Raw genomic sequence first — 22,369 nt, 5'->3', positions numbered from 1 at the left:
GCCTATAACCGTAATTCTTAATCAGAGACAATTTTACCCCTCTCTACCCCATGGGAATATTTGACAATGAAGACATTTTGGTTGTCCAGAACTAAGGGTTGCTACTGGTATCTAGAGAGTAGAGGTCAGGGATGCTGCTAAACATCCTACAATACACAGGACAGCCCCCTACAGCAAAGAATTATCAGGCCCAAAATGTCAATAATGCCAAGGTTGAGAAATCCTGGTCTGTAGTCATCCTGGTCACTAATGCCTCATACAGACCTGCAGGACACTCTTATCTCCACAACCAACTCTTCTCTTTTGATCATTCCCCAATAGGGAATACACAAACATGCTGTACTTTCTCTCATTTAAAAATCTTTTTTTGATTTCACATCCCCTTCCAGCAGTCACCCCTTATCTCAGCTCTCCTATACAGCAAAACTCTTTCAAGGTTTGTCTATATTCTCTCACCTATGCCACTTCTTCCAATCTATCTTATACCTACTTCAGTGTTTAACCCCTATACTACAGAAGCCACTTTTTTTAACATCTTTATTAGAGTACAATTGCTTTACAATGGTGTGTCAGTTTCTGCTTTATAACAAAGTGAATCAATTATACATATACATATGCCCCCATATCTCTTCCCTGTTGCATCTCCCTCTCTCCCACTCTCCCTATCCCACCCCTCCAGGTGGTCACAAAGCACGGAGCTGATCTCCCTGTGCTATGCGGCTGCTTCCCACTAGCTATCTATTTTACGTTTGGTAGTGTATATGTGTCCATGCCACTGTCTCACTTTGTCCCAGCTTACCCTTCCCCCTCCCCATATCCTCAAGTCCATTCTCTAGTAGGTCTGCGTCTTTATTCCCATACTGCCCCTCGGTTCTTCTGACCATTTTTTCTTTTTTTTTTTTAGATTCCATATATATGTGTTAGCCTACGGTATTTGTTTTTCTCTTTCTGACTTACTCTGTATGACAGTCTCTAGGTCCATCCACCTCACTACAAATAACTCAGTTTCGTTCCTTTTTATGGCTGAGTAATATTCCATTATATATATATATGCCACATCTTCTTTATCCATTCATCTGCTGATGGACACTTAGGCTGCTTCCATGTCCTGGCTATTGTAATAGAGCTGCAATGAACATTTTGGTACATGACTCTTTCTGAATTATGGTTTTCTCAGGGTATATGCCCAATAGTGGGATTGCTGGGTCCTATGGTAGTTCCATATTTAGTTTTTTAAGGAACCTCCAACTGTTCTCCATAGTGGCTGTATCAATTTACATTCCCACAAACAGTGCAAGAGGGTTCCCTTTTCTCCACACCCTCTCCAGCATTTATTGTTTGTAGATTTTTTCATGATGGCCATTCTGACCGGTGTGAGATAATATCTCATTGTAGTTTTGATTTGCATTTCTCTAATGATTAATGATTTTGAGCATTCTTTCATGTGTTTGCTGGCAATCCGTATATCTTCTTTGGAGAAATGTCTATTTAGGTCTTCTACCCATTTTTGGATTGGGTTGTTTGTTTTTTTGATATTGAGCTGCATGACTTGCTTGTATGTTTTGGAAATTAATCCTTTGTCAGTTGCTTCATTTGCAAATATTTTCTCCCATTCTGAGGGCTGTCTTTTCGGCTTGTTTATGGTTTCCTTTACTGTGCAAAAGCTTTAAAGTTTCATTAGGTCCCATTTGTTTATTTTTGTTTTTATTTCCATTTCTCTAGGAGGTGGGTCAAAAAGGATCTTGCTGTGATTTATGTCATAGAGTGTTCTGCCTATGTTTTCCTCTAAGAGTTTGATGGTGCCTGGTCTTACATTTAGGTTTTTAATCCATTTTGAGTTTATTTTTGTGTATGGTGTTAGGGAGGGTTCTAATTTCATTCTTTTACATGTAGCTGTCCAGTTTTCCCAGCACCACTTATTGAAGAGGCTGTCTTTTCTCCACTGTATATTCTTGCCTCCTTTATCAAAGATAAGGTGACCATATGTGCGTGGGTTTATCTCTGTGCTTTCTATCCTGTTCCATTGATCTATATTTCTGTTTTTGTGCCAGTACCATACTCTCTTGATTACTGTAGCTTTGTAGTATAATCTGAAGTCAGGGAGCCTGATTCCTCCAGCTCCATTTTTCGTTCTCAAGATTGCTTTGGCTATTCGGGGTCTTTTGTGTTTCCATACAAATTGTGAAATTTTTTGTTCTAGTTCTGTGAAAATTGCCAGTGGTAGTTTGACAGGGATTGCATTGAATCTGTAGATTGCTTTGGGGAGTAGAGTCATTTTCACAATGTTGATTCTTCCAACCCAAGAACGTGGTATATCTCTCTATCTATTTGTATCATCTTTAATTTCTTTCATCAGTGTCTCATAGTTTTCTGCATACAGGTCTTTTGTCACCTTAGGGGGGTTTATTCCTAGATATTTTATTCTTTTTGTTGCAACGGTAAATGGGAGTGTTTTCTTAATTTCACTTTCAGATTTTTCATCATTAGTGTGTAGGAATGCAAGAGATTTCTGTGCATTAATTTTGTATCCTGCTACTTTACCAAATTCATTGATTAGCTCTAGCAGTTTTCTGGTAGCATCTTTAGGATTCTCTATGTATAGTATCATGTCATCTGCAAATAGTGACAGCTTTACTTCTTCTTTTCCAATTTGGATTGCTTTTATTTCTTTTTCTTCTCTGATTGCTACAGCTAAAACTTCCAAAACTATGTTGAATAATAGTGGTGAGAGTGGGCAGCCTTGGCTTGTTCCTCATCTTAGTGGAATTGGTTTCAGTTTTTCACCATTGAGGACGATGTTGGCTGTGGGTTTGTCATATATGGCCTTTATTATGTTGAGGAAAGTTCCCTCTATGCCTACTTTCTGGAGGGTTTTTATCATAAATAGGTGTTGAATTTTGTCGAAAGCATTCTCTGCATCTATTGAGATGATAATATGATTTTTCTCTTTCAATTTGTTAATATGGTGTATCCCGTTGATTGATTTGCGTATATCGAAGAATCCTTGCATTCCTGCGATAAACCCCACTTGATCATGGTGTATGATCCTTTTAATGTGCAGTTGGATTCTGTTTGCTAGTATTTTGTTGAGGATTTTTGCTTCTATGTTCATCAGTGATATTGGCCTGTAGTTTTCTTTCTTTGTGACATCTTTGTCTGGTTTTGGTATCGGAGTGATCAGAATCCACTCTTACGAAATTCACTAATAACCGTGACACTGCCACATGCAGTGGTGACTTCTTAGTCCTCAGCATTTGTACAAGTTAATTACTGCCTCCTGTTTGAAACATTTAATTCACTGGCTTCCAAAACAACACAGATCTAGTTCTCATACCTCACTGGCTGCTACTTCCTATATTATATTGTTCATTCCTACTCACTACCTCAATATCTAAATGGTGAAATTCCTCAGAGATCAGTTCTCAGACCTCTTCTCTCTTCTATCTATACTCACTCCCTTGGTGATCTCATCTTACCTCTTGGCTTTAAATACCATCTATATATGAACTACTTCTAAATTTATTTCTCTAGACTAGATGTTTCTCCTTAACTCCAGGCTCATATATCTAACTATCTAATGATATCTATACTTGAATATATTAATGGGCATCTCACATTTAACACGTCCAAAACTCAACCTCTGGTTTTCCCCCGAAAACTGCTTCTCCCACGTCTTTCCCATCTCAATAAAGAACATCCGTCCATTTGCAAAGGCCAAAACTTTGGAGTCTTCTTTGGCTTCTCTCTCTTACATCTCACATCCAATTCATCAGTCAATCCTATACCCTACATTCAATAGATTATCACAACCCTCACCATTTCCATCCTGGTGTAAAACACCATCATCTCTTGTTAAGATAACTGCAACTCCTAACTGGTCTCCTTGACTCTTCCTATGCCCCCAAAGAGTCTTTTTCAATACAGTAGCTAGGATGATACTCTTAAAATGTGTATCAGATGTCATTCCTTTACTCAAAACTATGTGAGGCTCTCTGCTTCCCTCAAATTAAAAATCGATATCCTTACAGTGGCCTTTAATGTCCTATGCTACGTTGCATCCCGTGTTCTATTTAACTTCATCTCCTGCTACTTTTCCCTGCCTTACTTGCTCTGGCCACTTTGGCTGCTTGCCATCTTTTAAACATATCAGGCATCCTTCTGCCTGGAATGCTATTCTCCCAAATAGCTACATAATTCACTACCTTCTCTCCATTAGATCTTTCTCAAATGTCTCTTTTTCAGTGAGGTCTTCCCTATTTTAAAACTGCAATCCTGTTCACCATTACTTACTTTACTTTTCTCCAGAGTATTTTTCACTTTACGAAATATTACATATTTTATTTTATTTATTGCCTGTCTCTCCTACTAGAATGTAAGATACAGGAAGAAAGGAATATTTTCATTGACTTTATTTATTGCTAAAACCAGGGTCTAGAATGTTCTGTCAAAGAGTAGGCACTCCAATAGTGGTTCTTCAGCCTCTATTGACCTATGAAAACTACTTTCCATGTTCTGTTACTCAGGGTTGGATCCATTGTCCCTTTGATTCTTCTCACTCTCCAGTGTCCCTTTGATTCTTCTCACTCTCTCTACTGAATCAGAGTTGACTACTATCATTGACACTTATCTTCGAGTCCAAAATCACAGAGGACTCTCGGATAGAGAAGTGTGCAGAACTGCCAATTTCCATCAGTAATCCTAAAATCTGATTTATTAAAAGATACTTTACAGTTAGAGTCTGTGTTTTAAAGAAATAAACCATTAAATCAAAACCATCTATTGCATGTCTTTCATTTCCTTTCTGTATGACATTTCAGGCAATCTTTGCAATAATGATGCTATTATATACTATAATCCCTAGAGGCTTGGGCTAAGATTTAGTAAATTAGAGTGCTGGTCTTGGCAAAGCCAGTAATTTAGGTTCATATCCTTTAACTTCTGTGTCTCAATTTTTCTATCTTACAAATGGGGACTATTCTGGCCCTTTTACATAGTGTCTTATAGAAATTATTTGTATACATCTTTTCTTTCCATTGCCTTTGAAGATTGGGGCTGTTTTTATTTATCTGTGTATATCACATGCTATTTACAATGTTTAGTAGATCAATATATGCATAGATAAAACAGATTTTAGTTTTAAGCATGAAATTACCTATGTGGAATTACTTCAAAAAACATATGATGTAATATAAAAAATACTATTTATTTTTACCATAAAATGAGGCTTAACAGATTCCCAGGAAAAAAAGGAGAAATTACATCTTTTCTCCCCAAGGAGAACAAATTTATTTACTTACTCAGTATGAAAAATTAAAAAAAAAACCAGCCACTCATTTTCCTCCATTCTTTTGTTCCCCATCATTCCAACAATACTACTGATTTATCCTGTAATTTAAAGACCATAAATTTGGAACTTTAAACCTCAAGGCTTCACTATTCTCCAGCATCCACAATCTAGTGATACCAAATTCCATCACCTTTTTTGTTTCTATTTCTCAGCTCCATCCTTCTCATCTGTATTTCTGTAGCCATGATGTTAATTTTAAATTAAGACCATTGAATGTTACTACATTTTAACAAAAAGTGGTATATTTAGCCTCTTACCAGTACATCATGCACCAAGGCTTGATATGTCCAAGTATGGTGTAAAGGAGTTGCCAAATCTACGTTTCTGTCAACAAGGACTAATAAAGGCCTTTGGAAGCTGTAAATATATTTAAAAAAAAGTTATGTAACTCTTAACACCTGTGTATACATCTACATTCTTCTACTACTTTCAGTATATGTCATTTTCATATGAACAATAAGTATACTAATATTGATATTCCATAATACTTTGCTTTCTAAAAAATTTTCTAGTACAATCAAGTAAAGCAATGCTTTGTACTACCTAGAGCCTGTGTATGATGCTAGATTATACGTCTTACTTAGGGAACTTTCTTAAAGGAAAAAATCTATACAAATACTTCTATGGAATAATTTTTTTTTTTTTTTTTTAGCGGTACGTGGGCCTCTCACTGTTGTGGCCTCTCCTCTTGCGGAGCACAGGCTCCAGACGCGCAGGCTCAGCGGCTGTGGCTCACGGGCCTAGCCGCTCCGCGGCATGTGGGATCTTCCCGGACCGGGGCACGAACCTGTGTCCCCTGCATCAGCAGGCGGACTCTCAACCACTGCGCCACCAGGGAAGCCCTACAGAATAATTTTTATAGTTATCAAAGTAAGAATAAGTTGCTTTTGCTCAGATTTATATTTTACATTTTTGAATAAAAGGAAAAAAAGAAAACCCATTGCCAGGTTCAGGGAAAACAATTACAGAGAGTAGGATCTTACAAATTTATACAAATGTTCAATCGTTTCATAAATTACAAATTCCAATTTTTTCCTGAAAACACAAATTCAAAAAAGCAGACTCAAGAGAAGAGGCTCACAAAACCCTATCCCATTATAATATATGAAACCAAAACATACTACAACAGTAACTAATTATATAATTACTCACTTACCAGACATGTCATATATTGTTTAACTCCATCACTATCATTTAGATATGAAATAAACTACATTTAAAGCAAATTGAGGTACAAAGTCATCTGGTTACCATGTGTCTCCAAAAGGCATAGAGATTTCACTTTAGAGGCACTACTGTATCAAGAGTACACGTCAATTTTCAATAGGCATTGCTACCTGATTTTATTTACTATATGTATTTTCTCCTGAAAGACCTCTGACAATTTCAGTAACTCATTACACCCTACTGGGTGTAAGACAGTGAACTCCCAACTGCATTAATTATAAGACTTGGCGATAAAAAGGTAGGAGTGGCACGCTTACCACCACCTACCATCGTTTATTATTCCAGAGCTAGGTGGAAGGTAGGGAGGATAGCCTACGGCAGGGTTTCTTAACTCAGCACTACTGACATCTGTGGCTGGATAATTTCTTATTATGGGAAGTTGTCCTGTGAAGTGTAGGATGTGTAGCAGCATCCCATAATGCACCCCATTAGATTCCAGTAGCAACTACCCAGTTGTGACAACTGACATGTCTCTAGACATTACCAAATTCTCGTTGAGAATCATTAGCCTACAACTGGATTCAAATACATTTAACAATAAATAGTCTGACAAGGCTGCTGACCCCTAATTCAAATAATTTAGAAATGCATACAACAAACTAAAAGTAAGACAACTATATTATGATCATGTGAATACACTAAAAAAAAAATTTATCTAAATAAAACAGTGCCTTTATATTTGTTTCTAAGGCCTATACAAGAGCACAATAAAAAAGGAACTGTTCAGTAAGGTATGACATAGTGGTTGCTTCTGTTGAAAAAAAAATCAGATGAGAATTTGATATCTCTGCTCTACTTAATAAGAAATATCATTATTTAGAAGAATATTTAGACCAGCGATGAAATTGCAAAACAGTTTGAAGTAACATGGGAGGTGAAACAGTTGAACAAACAATTGAAACACAATGTTAGTATCAACTGCAAATTATAGGAATAGTATATAAAACTGTAAGAGCCATCAAATTGACTTAAAATGAAGTCTATGAAAGGTTACCATAAGAGTATAATTCCTGGAAGGCCGTTATACTGAGTATCAGTTTATTTTCACAGGCTTTATTTATTAATTCACCTAAAACTAGGGATAATAATTAATTTTCCAAAATACTGCCTATTCCCCTTGAAATAATTTTCAGCCATTGGTGTGGGTTTCTTTACTTCCTCACCCCAATACTGTCCATTATTATTATTATTATTTTTTTTGTGTGTGTGTGTGTGTGTGTGTGTGTGATATACGGGCCTCTCACTGTTGTGGCCTCTCCCATTGTGGAGCACAGGCTCTGGACGTGCAGGCTCAGCGGCCATGGCTCACGGGCCCAGCCACTCCGTGGCATGTGGGATCTTCCCGGACCGGGGCATGAACCCGCGTCCCCTGCATCGGCAGGTGGACTCTCAACCACTGCACCACCAGGGAAGCCCTGTCCATTATTTTTAATAAACAAAAGTTAAATATACTATAATGGACAGTTTTTTTAAAAAAATTTCTATTCAATAATAATTGAGCAGTCAGTAACTTTGGCATTATCTATTTATACTAGACATGGTAAAAAAGACAAAAATACTTTGCCGGTATTTTAATGTAAAAATGGAAACCAGTTAATAGGTAGAAATAGACATAGGCATCACAAGTTATTCAACTTACTTTTTTTCATTACCAAGAGGCTTAATGATAATTAAAAGGAAGTGGCTTCTTACTGCAAAAGCCGTATAAACAGGGCTTCCCTGGTGGCGCAGTGGTTGAGAGTCCGCCTGCTGATGCAGAGGACGCCGGTTCGTGCCTTGGTCTGGGAAGATCCCACATGCCGCAGAGCGGCTGGGCCCGTGAGCCATGGCCGCTGAGCCTGCGCATCCAGAGTCTGTGCTCCGCAACGGAAGAGGCCACAACAGTGAGAGGCCCGCGTACCGCAAAAAAAAAAAAAAAAAAAAAAAAAAAAAGCCATATAAACAGAAAAATTTATCCTACAGAAGATAAAAATGAAAAACAAAAAATTCTAACAAAAGAAGGTAAATTAAATAAAATATTCCATTTGTATTTTTAAGAACGATTTGAATCAAAACCCTGATCTAGACTTTCCAGTATAAGGGTATTCTATCAGACAAGGAAAAACAACCCAAAAAACTCTACAAATGTTTCATTTTCAAGCATATAAGGTGTATTAACTAACATAATACCTGAACTGGCCAGCTCCAAGTGTGTCACCTGTAAAAAGACTGTTTCTTGCATCTCTCAGATTTTCCCGAAGTTTCTTATCTAGTTTCTGAAAAATGAAATTTTACATTAACTCTTTAAAAAAATATTTAATTTTATTGAAGCATAGTTGATTTACAATGCTGTGTTAGTTTCAGGTGTACAGCAAAGTGATTCATTTATACATATACATATATTCATCTTTTTTTAGATTCTTTTCTTATATAGGTTATCACAGAATATTGAGTAGAGTTCCCTGTGCTACATTAACTCTTGAAGAACAGTTTCAGACAACTTTGCATAGGGTAATACACATTGTATTCTTAATTTTGGAACTAAGAAATTTAGAATTCCTTTACAAAACAGCAATTCTCACATTTTAGCTTCTTTACTATTCAATATTATCCTAACTTGGACTTGAAAAGACCAATGCTTTTTCTATTGTGACTCAGACCTGATTTCACTAATAATCACTTTTTGTTGACTATTTTTACTTTAGGTATGGGAAACGTTTTGCAGTAATAACCCACACTCTCTCCCAAAGCATAACTTGCTGCACCGAGGAAGCTATCTCAATAGTGGTGGTTGCAAGAGGCTCCAGAATAGAAATGGAATATGTGAAAGAAACTAGCCCTCTATCTGTCAATGACTCATTCGGGCTACTAAAACTCAAAAATGTTAGTGTATCTTCCTCCATCTTCCCATACCATTTACCTTCTTTTCAGTAACTCTGTAATTTCTCTAATATCTTATTTTTTAATCTTTAAAGCAAATATTTGAATGCTCATTTTACACAGAATGTTCTACTCCAGTATTATGGGAAAGCAAAATACACTTCATCATGTTAAAAATGATTATAATTGTTAATAAATGTTTGCTAAATGAAGTTAAATATTAAATGATTTGAGGAATCAAATAAGTGTAAAATACTACTTAGAGAGACAAAGCTAAATGAGAAATATTTATTTGAGTAAAAAAGAAACAGGGCTGGAATAGCACATTCACATTGGAATAGATCATTTTACTCCATCACATGATCACAATGATTACTTTTTATTTTTGGTGTAATCCCAATGTTATAAAATAAAAATATTTGCCTTTGGCACTTAATATATAACCCATAACAACTGTATAAATACTTAATATTAACAAAAATACTTGAGGTATTTAGGGAAAACAACTGACACATTATTTATCCCCAATGGATATTTGCATGAACTCACCACTGCTACCATTTCTGCTGCTGTTCCTCTTGAACATCTGATTATAGGGACAGCACCTATTTTAACAACAGATGTTAGCAATGATTTCAGCTCTTAATAATTAAAATGGATACTTATAAAATACATCAGCCTCAAATAATAACATACAATAGATATATACAATTTCAGGCTACAAACATAAAAGGATTTATAATCTTGAAAATAAAAGCAAGGTTTCAGAAATAGACCTCACCATTTATAAAGACAACATGAAGGGAGTCAGAAAAACATGATTTTTATATTGTGTGGGTCAATCAGTGTGACCATATTTTTTCAATGGACTGACTAAATCAGCACTTTGACTAATTTAAAAGATAATATCAATAGAAAACACATTCTTTGCACAATGTAAAATACTCCTAAAAGTTGGCCTCAGTTTATTATCAAATCAACTCATTTTAGACTTCTTAATTTCTCTCTATTATTCCAAGTTTTATTGAAGGCTGAAATCCTAAAATGAGAAAAAAAAATTAAACTGCACTGAAAATCTCATAAAACAAAGAACATTGTAATACTTATATGCTGAAATTCTTACATTTTAGATTCTATACAAAGCATGCTCAGTCACTTGTAAAAGTAAAAACGTGAAATATTAGTACATTTTTTAAAACTTTGTTTTCTTCTGATGGCAAGCTATACATGTCTGTCCTAAGAAAATCCAAATAATATTAGAAATGTACAAAGTTAATCCTCTTGATTCAAGTATCCCAAAATAACCCCATTAAGAATTAGATATGAATGTTTCCAGGTTATATTCTACATATAGTCTAAATAAGTGTGTGTGTGGAGTGCATAAAAAACAAAAACAGGATATTTTGCATACCATCCTTAAATTTGCTTTTTTTCCACTTAATTTATTATTGATATCTTTCTATGTCAGGTTGGTAGTAATTTCAACTTTTCCTTTAAGAAAAATCACTTTCTGATACTCTACATAATAAAAGTGGCTCTAACACTTCAGTGGTCTGTACACTTCTTTTTCAATCTACCTTAACCTTGAAAATATAGTTATCATCAAGCAAAAATAACCTTAATGTCCACAATAACTCTAGCATTCAGCAAAATTCTGGAGACTGTGTGCAAAAATAGAAAGATTAATTATGTCTGTTTAATGACTAAAAGTGGTATACATGTGCGTTCTTTAACAAACAACCCAACAACAACTCCATTTGAAGGTACTGAGAGCAATCGAAAGCAAGCAGAAAGTGGAGGAGGGTAAAACTCTTGAAAGAAGAGAAATACTTGAACAGTGAGAGATACTTTTAACCAGCTTTCCTCTTGAGGGTACTTTCCAGTTTGCATGGCACAGAGGAGAAAGAGCTCAAGCAGAAAACAGAAGACTCACTGAGCTGGGAAATCAAAGCCTGGAGTTCAGGGCTGGAAATTAAAGGGAAAAATCCCTGAAAGGAGGGACCCGCAAAATCTGTATGCAAATTCTCCTCAAGCTTTTGTCTATATCCTAAACTATGCATGTATCTCTCAATTTTCTCATTGGTGAAAAAGAGAGAAATTTTATTAATGTAGTGTGAGGATCATTTTAACTGAAAAGTTTTCAGTGTCTGCAAAATTAAAATCGCAATTAGAGGATTTCTAAACATATACATTATTAATAGTAACGAATAAAATCATACATTAGACATTAAACACAATGTAGCTGTAAGTAAATTTAGATACTCCAAAGAAATGTTTAAAATTTTGAGAGTATGTTGGATAAGTGTTTTACGTAAAGTTACTGTTTCCTGGAGCCTTGGGAGTTTGCCTTAATACTTACCAGGCATATATCTCTCTAATTAGAAGTGCATTTGAAATTTTTCAAAATGAACTATTAAAAGAAAATTAGCAGGCACATAGGTGAAGCCACCAGCAAACATTCAAACAATATATTAGGAAGTTACAATTACCAAAGACATCTAAGGTGACAACTCAAGAGAGCTGCTAAATGCTAACTTCATCAAATTATTAGAAGAATTGTGGTTTTATATAGTACAGAATGTATATTTTATCTCAACTCTGGAGAGAGGGATTGTAGAGATCCAGATAGATAATAAGGGATCATATTGCAGTGTAACAAGTTAAAATGAGCTGTTAAATAACTTACTTTCAAGAAATAAACAAAGGTTTGAAAACTTACCCAGTGTAACAAAAAAGCAAAAGAGGCTGTCAACAATAGTGTCCATAACGGTTTCCATTTCTGTGTCTGTGATATCTGGTCTGTTAATGGCTAAAATGACATAGATAAAAGAGAAGAAAGTGACCAAAATTTATCCCTTATTTTTATTCAAATTATTACTCAACACCTATCAATATTCAGTTTGATAATACTTGTAATAGTTAAAGAAGTAAAATTTTTTATGCTTTAAATTTTAAGTGAACAAGTATCCACAAAAATTATACTTCAAAAAAAATACCACCTCAATATCAGTAGTAGTAATGAGTAGTATCAATATTAGAGCAGTAATAATAAGAAAAAACCCACCACATAAATTATACAAAATTTTTGCCAGCGCAAATAGGAAATATCGACTTCCATAATTTTATTCACAAACATTAAATGGCCTCAAGAAACTACTGATCTTACTATCCAAATACTGCCAGAAAAGGACAATGTATCAATAAATCAATTACGGCAAGACCAACATCACATACATTTTCTTTGTATTATAACAAATCATATAAATTTCTTTTCTGATCTACTAGACTGTGCTTAAGTGGTTCTCAAACTCCAGTGGACAGAAGACTCATTCTAAGAATAGGAGAGAAGAGAAAGAAGTTTCTCTGGAAGCTATTAAAAATGAAAGACTATTAGCCCTTTCCCTCAGGGACTCAATTCAATAGATTTGGGATAATTCTAGGTAATCTGCAATTCTGACAAACACCTCAGGTGATACTTGGGGCTACACATTTTTTTCTTTTCTGTCCCATTTCTTTCCTGGAACTTTAAGAACCAACATGTCAAATGTTTTTAAAAGGTAAGAGTAATAATGGTCCCTAGCCAGGAGGGAAGAATAAATGGAGAGGTGGCAAGCCTACTCACTAGGTTGACAACCAGTGACTTTGCTATCCTGGCTGCTCTACTACACGATGGCTTCCACATTTGAAAAACAGGTTGTTGGGGCTACACTTTAAGAAACATTGGTGTGAAGACTTTTCTTGACAAAGACCTTGCCTTATTCATCTTCCTATCTCTCAGAGTACCTAGGCTCAGTGTCTGACAAGTAGATGCTCAGTAACTATTTGTTAAAAGACTGGCTGGACTAAAATATTATCTATATAATATGTTTAATTTCCTAGCATCTTGAATGTGAAAACAAATATAAAATTCAGTACAACTTGTGATCAGCATAAGAGGAAATCAGAATCCAACTGGATACAACAGAGTGTTCAAAGAAAGTATGGTACATGCAGAGAACATAAAAATAACAAAGACTTTAACCATAATCTGGATGAGGAAATGTGCTGCTATTCAGTACTTCAGACTGCCATCTATCCAAATCAGATGACAGAAATGGCATAAGGATACAACATGAATTATGTAAATTCAGGGGATACCAATCCAGTGAAATACTCAGCTCATTCTGCCAATCACTGGTTCAGGTAAAATCTATACGAAGCCTCCACCCTTCAGGTCCATACCCTTCAGTCCCACACCTCTGAAACACTGACCTCAACAGTCAAAACACTGTCCATCACTAACTTCAACTCACTTTCAAAAACAACTTGGTTTGTCTGAGACATTAGCATAAGTCTAACTAAGGTGACACCTCCGCGTCCTTTATTGGATAAATTCCCAATCCGTGGAAAACAGGTGATAAAAATTGAATCCATGGTATCAATATGGTTGATTTATGTTTTGAATAATCTGTTTAAGATTATTAATTAAAGCACTTGCAATGTTTGAGAGGATTTGCCACATAATTACATAATAATTAAGAGCACTAACTCTGGAGTGAGTGCCTGGATTTAGTAACCTGGTTTTGCCATTTCCTTATCAAGTTACTTAGTATCTGTGCCTCAGTTTTTTCATCTAGAAAACAGAAATAATATTAATTCCTACTTCATTAGGTTATTCTGAGGAGTAAATGAGCTTATATTGTAAAATGTGTATAGGGCAATCTACTATTATTATTATACTATAATTATACTATTGAGAATCTGGGCGATTAAGCATGTGATTATACTTTAAAATTAATAAATTAAATTTATACTTTTAATTCAATAATTATTAATTTCAGACTTGTGATTTTTAAGTTGAGAGATATAAGAAAACAAATTTATAAACACTTGAATGTTTAATGAATTTAGATTCCCTATAAATTTAATTATTTTTAATAATTATTTAAATATTTGGGCAGATTTTGTTTGTTAGATTTATAAAGTTGCCTGGTCTGGTATTTGAAGTACTTAAAACTACTCAGCCATAAAAAATCATGAAATTTTGCTGTTTGCAGCAACATGGATGGACTTGCAGAGTATTATGTTAAGTGAAATAAGTCAGACAGAAAGACAAATACTGCATGGTATCACTTATAAGTGGAATCTAAAAAATGCAACAAACTAGTGAATGTAACAGAATAGAAGCAGACTCACAGCTATAGATAACAAATAAGTGGTTATCAGTGGGGAGAGGGAAGAGGGGACAACCTAGGGGTAGGGATTAAGAGGTGCAAATTATTATGTATAAAATAAGCTACAAGAATACATTGTACAGCATAGGGAATACAGCCAATATTTTATAATAACTATAAATGGAATATAACCTTTAAAAACTGTGAATCACTATATTATACACCTGTAACTTACATAATATTGTACATTGACTATACATCAATTAAAAAACAAATAATTAAAAAATGAATAGGTTGAACTTATAAACGCAACTTAAACTGTTTAAGGAAATTTAACAAACTAAGTTTGTTGACTAAGTTTGTTAAATGAGACTGATTATAATTTAGTCAGTTCAATCTGAGTTAATCAAAGAAAAAGTAAAGGTGCTTGTTTTCAAATAAACAGACTTAAAAATAAAATTTACAAGTTTAGTTTAAAGGCTTAAGGGAAACTAGGTTTTAAACATGTATCTTAAGTAGCTAATTAAGTTAAAGGTCAATTAAATGTAAACAGACTTCTGTAAATAACTACAGTACTGTCAAAAATCTCTTACATGGGCAATTCAGCAAATACTTACACCCATTTAGAGATGTTGCTTAATTTCAGCAAGAAGGCATACTATGGAGCTCAGCGAAACCAAAAGATTCATGCTCTCTTCTCTTGGGAGCTTACCACCTGGTCCAGTGTGTTATGATAGAATACCACTAGTATTTTGAGCAGAACGATTTTCTATGTGAGTATGGTTTACACACTGCAGAAGATTTAGCATCCCTAGTCCCTGCTCACTAACTGCTAGTGCTAATTGTGACAATCAAAAATGTCCTTACACATTTCCAAATGCCCCCATGGGAGGCCCCTACTTTAGAACCTCTGAAACTCTAGTCATTCCCAAACATCTCAATACTTAGGTATCAAATTAATAATTATTTCTATGAATTGGCTAATTACATCTTTTGTAGTCTGCAATTTTCTTTAAAATATTTGACATAACTAATCAATGGGCACAAAGTTTCAGTTAGGCAAGATGAATAAGTTCTAGAGATCTGCCATACAACATTGTACCTAAATCAACAATACTGTATTATATACTTAAAAATGTTAAGAGAGTAGATCTCATGTTAAGTGTTTTTACAAAGAAAAAGAATCAGCATAGACAATAAAACATGGTGTGGGTGTCCATGTTCCTGTGTGCATGTGTGTGTGTGTATGCATATGTGTCTGTTAACTGTGTGTATGCGTGTGCGTCTGTTAAGTTTAATCTACATCCAAGGAATGGTCAGTTTATCAAAGCTAGGAATACAAACTTCAGAGGTGGTTAGATAGCATTTGATCAAATACCAATACTCAAACCTACCACTGCATGAACAGGGTGTAAGAATCAAGGGTGTCTAACAACCTATATTTGAGAATGGTACTTATATCAATACTTCATTCCATAATAGGACATTAGTAGCTGCTGACTCTTTGTTGTTGTCTGATCTTGACAAATAGCAACATTAACCAACCGTTTCTGAGTGCTTACGATATGCCAGTAACTTTTCCAAGCATTTTACATACACGAATGCATTTAACTCCCATTAAAAACTCTGAGGTAGATAGTATTATTATTCCCGTTTTACAGATTTGGAAACTAAAGCACAGAGAAGTAAAGTAAACTTGTTCTTGTCCAAGGATCAAAGTACTAAAAGATTAACTGAATCTTACTACTAAAATACTGTCTTACACACCATGAGTGAACCACTCGTGCAAGTTGCTGTGGGGTAACTAAAAGGTCAGATAATTGGTCCTTCATTGAGCTTACAAAACAGATTTACTAAGTGTTGTCTACATGTGACAGAACTCAAGTCTGAGACTTGTTTTCTTTATGGGCTGTAAACAAAGCTGGTTCTGGAGTGCACTAAACATGTTTACTATTGTTTTTCTACAGTACACTGTTCATTTTGTTAACAATGAATTATAAAATTCCTATTTTTACATACCACGATATGAAACAAGCTCCTTATTTTGATTACATAATACAAACATATCATCTTCCAAAGTAATAAAATTGAGATACTGATCGAAAACCTAGAAACAAAAGAAAAGGTTTTCAAATCAATTTTACAATATTGAATGCACTTTTAGTTTAATTTAATCTACTAATGATAAAATGAATAAAATTATAATTATATTCAATAACTAAAAGTTATACCATGTAGCATGTAGATTGTCAAATTGGACAAGAATGAGAAAGTAACATAAAAAAGCAATAAAAAAAACAAGACTCTGGGCAATAAATTATCAAGGAGAGTAACAGTTTCAGAAAACAAAATTTAAGAAGATATAAAATTTTAAAATAAATTGTGGTTGGGATGGGAATGGATATCAAATATGAAGAAAAACCACAATTTTAATTTTTATATTCATTTTAATCATACTTCTCTAAGAAAGTCATAGTAACTGTTTTTACACTGTGAACTATATTTATAGGCGGGGAAAAGTTACACTAGTTCTTTAGAAGTGTAAATCAGGAGAAAAATGAAGAAGACTATCTGAGATACGTTAAACGTAGTTAAATCGAAAACTGTTCATATTATTTCATGTAAAACTAATGATAAATTTTGGAAGAGAAAGAATAAGACGTAAGCCTTAAAAACTAATCAGAAGTAGTAGTGGACTATCTAAATCTAAGAATGAAAAATCTATTAGAATGAAAGAATGGGAATTAAATGCATGGTTGTTTAGTCTTTTATTCGCCCTATATCATTCTGTAGAATTTTCAGTTATATCTTGTCCAAATTCAAGAAACAAAGGGCAAAACAGGGCTACAACCAAGAATATATTTTATAGATTTATTTATAATTAAGCCAAACATGACTAAAAGTGACTATGATATAGAATTGCTGGCCTTCTTTCTTATAATATGCAATATAGCCCCCTTGGATTCTCTCTCCTAACTAAAAAAATATCTGAAGATAGTATGGTGACTATAGTGATCACTGATAAAACAATGCCAAAATATTCTGGGAATAATTTATGACAATACAACTGTCAAACTATTTCTAAGCTGAGCTAAAAAAATTATACAAATCCCAGCCCAAAACAAAAATTGATTCAGCTTCTTATTTTTGTCTTTCAAATTAACTGAGTAATAAGTTCCTTTAGTTTGGTTTATTTTGCCTAGTCCAAGTTGAAGATAATTTACACTATCAGAACTCTTTCTAGAAGTATTGGGTCTAAATATTTCTTAGGTTGTTCCAGTCCTTTGTAAATTAGACACCAATGTCTATTTATAGATTTCAGAATATTACTGAATTTTACATTTAACAAAATGTTATCAGCCAACCAAAACCTCTTACCTTGGCTACTTGTGTTACTGCACTAGCTGCTAATGCTGCATTTGCAATATCTTCCAGTTTACTTCTTGAAATAGCAGAAATAAAATTTAAATAATATGATTCATAGAGTTGATTTCGAAGATCCTATGAATACAATGAATACTTCATTCTTATAGGATAGTATAAAGGATAATGACCAATGCAAATCTTTTAGATGCAATAGAGCAAGGTTTTAGAGGATAATATGCATATTTAAAAGACAGGTTATACAAATGATACAAAAAAGTATCCCAGGAGAATAAAGTTATGAAGAGGTACTGGTTACTTGGTTACCAGATATAATTGACATGTATTTTAATAATTAAAGTTATGATACTATAATTATATTATCAATAAAATCCTATTAATTACAGTAGTGTACAAAACTGCTTTGAATTAGCATACTTGTATATTAGCATACTTCTTAAAAAAATCCAGGAGAGGGGAAAGATGGCGGAAGAGTAAGATGCGGAGATCACCTTCCTCCCCACAGACACATCAGAAATACATCTACACGTGGAACAACTCCTACAGAACAACCACTGAACGCTGGCAGAAGACCTCAGACCTCCCAAAAGGCAAGAAACTCCCCACGTACCTGGATAGGGCAAAAGAAAAAAAGAATAAACACAGACAAAGGAATAGGGACGGGACCTGCACCAGTGGGAGAGAGCTGTGAAGAAGGAAAGGTTTCCACACACTAGGAAGCCCCTCCGCGGGCGGAGACTGCGGGTGGCGGAGGGGGGAAGCTTCGGGGCCGTGGAGGAGAGCACAGCAACAGGCGTGCGGAGGGCAAAGCGGGGAGATTCCCGCCCAGAGGATCGGTGCCGACCAGCACTCACCAGCCCGAGAGGCTTGTCTGCTCACCCGCCGGGATGGGCGGGGCTGGGAGCTGAGGCTCGGCTTTGGTGGGATCGCAGGGAGAGGACTGGCGGTGTGACCACAGCCTGAAGGGGTTAGTGCACCACGGCTAGCGGGAGGGAGTCCGGGGAAAAAGTCGGAACCTGCCGAAGAGGCAAGAGACATTTTCTTCCCTCTTTGTTTCCTGGTGCACGAGGAGAGGGGATTAAGAGCGCCGCTTAAAGGAGCTTCAGAGACGGGCGCGAGCTGTGGCTATCAGCACAGACCCCAGAGACGGGCATGAGACGCTAAGGCCGCTACTGCCGCCACCAAGAAGCCTGTGTGCGAGCACAGGTCACTATCCACACCTCCCTTCCCAGGAGCCTGTGCAGCCTACCACTGCCAGGGTCCCGGAATCCAGGGACAACTTCCCAGGAGAACACATGGCACGCCTCAGGCTGCTGCAACGTCATGCTGGCCTCTGCCGCCGCAGGCTCGCCCCGCACACCGTGCCCCTCCCTCCCACCGGCCTGAGTGAGCCAGAGCCCCTGAATCAGTGGCTCCTTTAACCCCGTCCTGTCTCAGCTAAGAACAGACGCCCTCCGGTGACCTACACACAGAGGCGGGGCCAAATCCAAATTTGAACCCCGGGAGCTGTGCGAACAAAGAAGAGAAAGGGAAATTTCTCCCAGCAGACTCAGGAGCAGCGGATTAAATCTCCACAATCAACTTGATGTACCCTGCATCTGTGGAATGCCTGAATAGACAACGAATCATCCCAAATTGAGGCGGTGGACTTTGAGAGCAAGATATATTATTTTTTCCCCTTTTCCTCTTTTTCTGAATGTATATGTGTCTGTGTGAGATTCTGTCTGTATAGCTTTGCTTTCACCATTTGTCCTAGGGTTCTATCTGTCCTTTTTGTTGTTTTTGTTTTGTTTTTCTACTTAAAAGGAAAATTTTTTTCTTAATTATTTTTTATTTTAATAACTTTATTTTATCTTACTTTATCTTATTTTATCTCCTTCCTCCCTCCCTCCCTCCCTCCCTCCCTTCCTTTCTTTCTTTCTACTTTTTCTCCCTCTTATTCTGAGCTGTGTGGATGAAAGGCTTTTGGTGCTGCAGCCAGGAGTCAGTGCTGCACCTCTGAGGTGGGAGACCCAACTTCAGGACACTGGTCCACAAGAGACCTCCCAGCTCCATGTAATATACAATGGCAAAAATCTCCCAGAGATCTCCATCTCAACACCAACACCCAGCTTCACTCAATGACCAGCAAGCTACAGTGCTGGACACCCTATGCCAAACAACTAGCAAGACAGGAACACAACCCCACCCATTAGCAGACAGGCTGCCTAAAATCAAAATAAGGTTACAGACACCCCAAAAGACACCACCAGACATGGACCTCCCCACCAGAAAGACAAGATCCAGCCTCATCCACCAGAACACAGGCACTAGTCCCCTTCACCAGGAAGCCTACACAACCCACTGAACCAACTTTAGACACTGGGGACAGACACCAAAAACAACGGGAACGACGAACCTGCAGCCTGCAAAAAGGAGACCCCAAACACAGTAAGATAAGCAAAATGAGAAGACAGAAAAACACACAGCACATGAAGGAGCAAGATAAAAACCCACCAGACCTAACAAATGAAGAGGAACTAGGCAGTCTACCTGAAAAAGAATTCAGAATAATGATAGTAAAGATGATCCAAAATCTTGGAAACAGAATAGAGAAAATGCAAAAAACATTTAACAAGGACCTAGAAGAACTAAAGAGGAAACAAGCAACGATGAACAACACAATAAATGAAATTAAAAATACTCTAGAAGGGATCAATAGCAGAAAAACTGAGGCAGAAGAACAGATAACTGACCTGGAAGATAAAATAGTGGAAATAACTACTGCAGAACAGAATAAAGAAAAAAGAATGAAAAGAACTGAGGACAGTCTCAGAGACCTCTGGGACAACATTAAATGCACCAACATTCGAATTATAGGGGTCTCAGAAGAAGAAGAGAAAAAGAAAAGGACTGAGAAAATATTTGAAGAGATTATAGTTGAAACCTTCCCTAATATGGGAAAGGAAATAGTTAATCAAGTCCAGGAAGCACAGAGAGTCCCATACAGGATAAATCTAAGGAGAAACACGCCAAGACACATATTAATCAAACTGTCAAAAATTAAATACAAAGAAAACATATTAAAAGAAGCAAGGGAAAAATAACACACAAGGGAATACCCATAAGGTTAACAGCTGATCTATCAGCAGAAACTCTACAAGCCAGAAGGGAGTGGCAGGACATATTTAAAGTGATGAAGGAAAAAAACCTAAAACCAAGATTACTCTACCCACCAAGGATCTCATTCAGATTTGATGGAGAAATTAAAATCTTTACAGACAATCAAAAGCTGAAAGAGTTCAGCACCACCAAACCAGCTTTACAACAAATGCTAAAGGAACTCCTCTAGGCAAGAAACACAAGAGAAGGAAAAGACCTACAATAACAAACCCAAAACAATTAAGAAAATGGGAATAGGAACATATATATCAATAATTACCTTAAATGTAAATGGATAAAATGCTCCCACCAAAAGACACAGACTGGCTGAATGGATACAAAAACAAGACCCATATATATGCTGTCTACAAGAGACCCACTTCAGACGTAGGGACACACACAGACTGAAAGTGAGGGGATGGAAAAAGATACTCCAAGCAAGTGGAAATCAAAAGAAAGCAGGAGTAGCAATTCTCATACCAGACAAAATAGACTTTAAAATAAAGACTATTACAAGAGACAAAGAAGGACACTACATAATGATCAAGGGATCGATCCAAGAAGAAGATATAACAATTGTAAATATTTATGCACCCAACATAGGAACACCTCAATACATAAGGCAAATACTAACAGCCACATATATACAATGGAATATTACTCAGCCATAAAAAGAAACGAAATTGAGCTATTTGTAATGAGGTGGATAGACCTAGAGTCTGTCATACAGAGTGAAGTAAGTCAGAAAGAAAAAGACAAATACCGTATGCTAACACATATATATGGAATTTAAGAAAAAAAAATGTCATGAAGAACCTAGGGGTAAGGCAGGAATAAAGACGCAGACCTCCTAGAGAACGGACTTGAGGTTATGGGGAGGGGGAAGGGTGAGCTGTGACAGGGCGAGAGAGAGTCAATGGACATATACACACTAACAAACGTAGTAAGGTAGATAGCTAGTGGGAAGCAGACGCATGGCACAGGGATATTGGCTTGGTGCTTTGTGACAGCCTGGAGGGGTGGGATAGGGAGGGTGGGAGGGAGGGAGACGCAAGAGGGAAGAGATATGGGAACATATGTATATGTATAACTGACTCACTTTGTTATAAAGCAGAAACTAACACACCATTGTAAAGCAATTATACCCCAATAAAGATGTTAAAAAAAAAATACTAACAGCCATAAAACGGGAAATCAACAGAAACATATTCATAGTAGGGGACTTTTAACACCCCGCTTTCACCAATGGACAGATCAT

At 36.1% G+C, this 22,369-nt stretch overlaps 1 protein-coding gene across 3 annotated transcripts in view; it reads right to left on the bottom strand.

Moving 5' to 3' along the window:
* SCFD1 (sec1 family domain containing 1) overlaps positions 1 to 22,369 on the bottom strand; it is a 133,322-nt gene that overhangs the window by 80,632 nt on the left and 30,321 nt on the right. For 2 of the 3 annotated variants that reach the window (XM_030854715.2, XM_060294699.2), the window contains 6 exons: positions 17,965 to 18,087; positions 16,606 to 16,693; positions 12,153 to 12,242; positions 9,983 to 10,038; positions 8,744 to 8,829; positions 5,605 to 5,704 (listed from right to left, as the gene is read on the bottom strand). In XM_030854715.2, the coding sequence (XP_030710575.1) occupies positions 5,605 to 5,704; positions 8,744 to 8,829; positions 9,983 to 10,038; positions 12,153 to 12,242; positions 16,606 to 16,693; positions 17,965 to 18,087 (543 nt within the window). Of the gene's footprint in view, positions 1 to 5,604; positions 5,705 to 8,743; positions 8,830 to 9,982; positions 10,039 to 12,152; positions 12,243 to 16,605; positions 16,694 to 17,964; positions 18,088 to 18,403; positions 18,516 to 22,369 lie in introns of those variants that run through there. The other variant, XM_060294700.2, reaches the window with a different exon arrangement.

This window comes from Globicephala melas, chromosome 2, assembly GCF_963455315.2.
Source record: "Globicephala melas chromosome 2, mGloMel1.2, whole genome shotgun sequence".
NCBI lineage: Eukaryota > Metazoa > Chordata > Mammalia > Artiodactyla > Delphinidae > Globicephala > Globicephala melas.
This window is presented reverse-complemented; position numbering and strand designations above follow the sequence as displayed.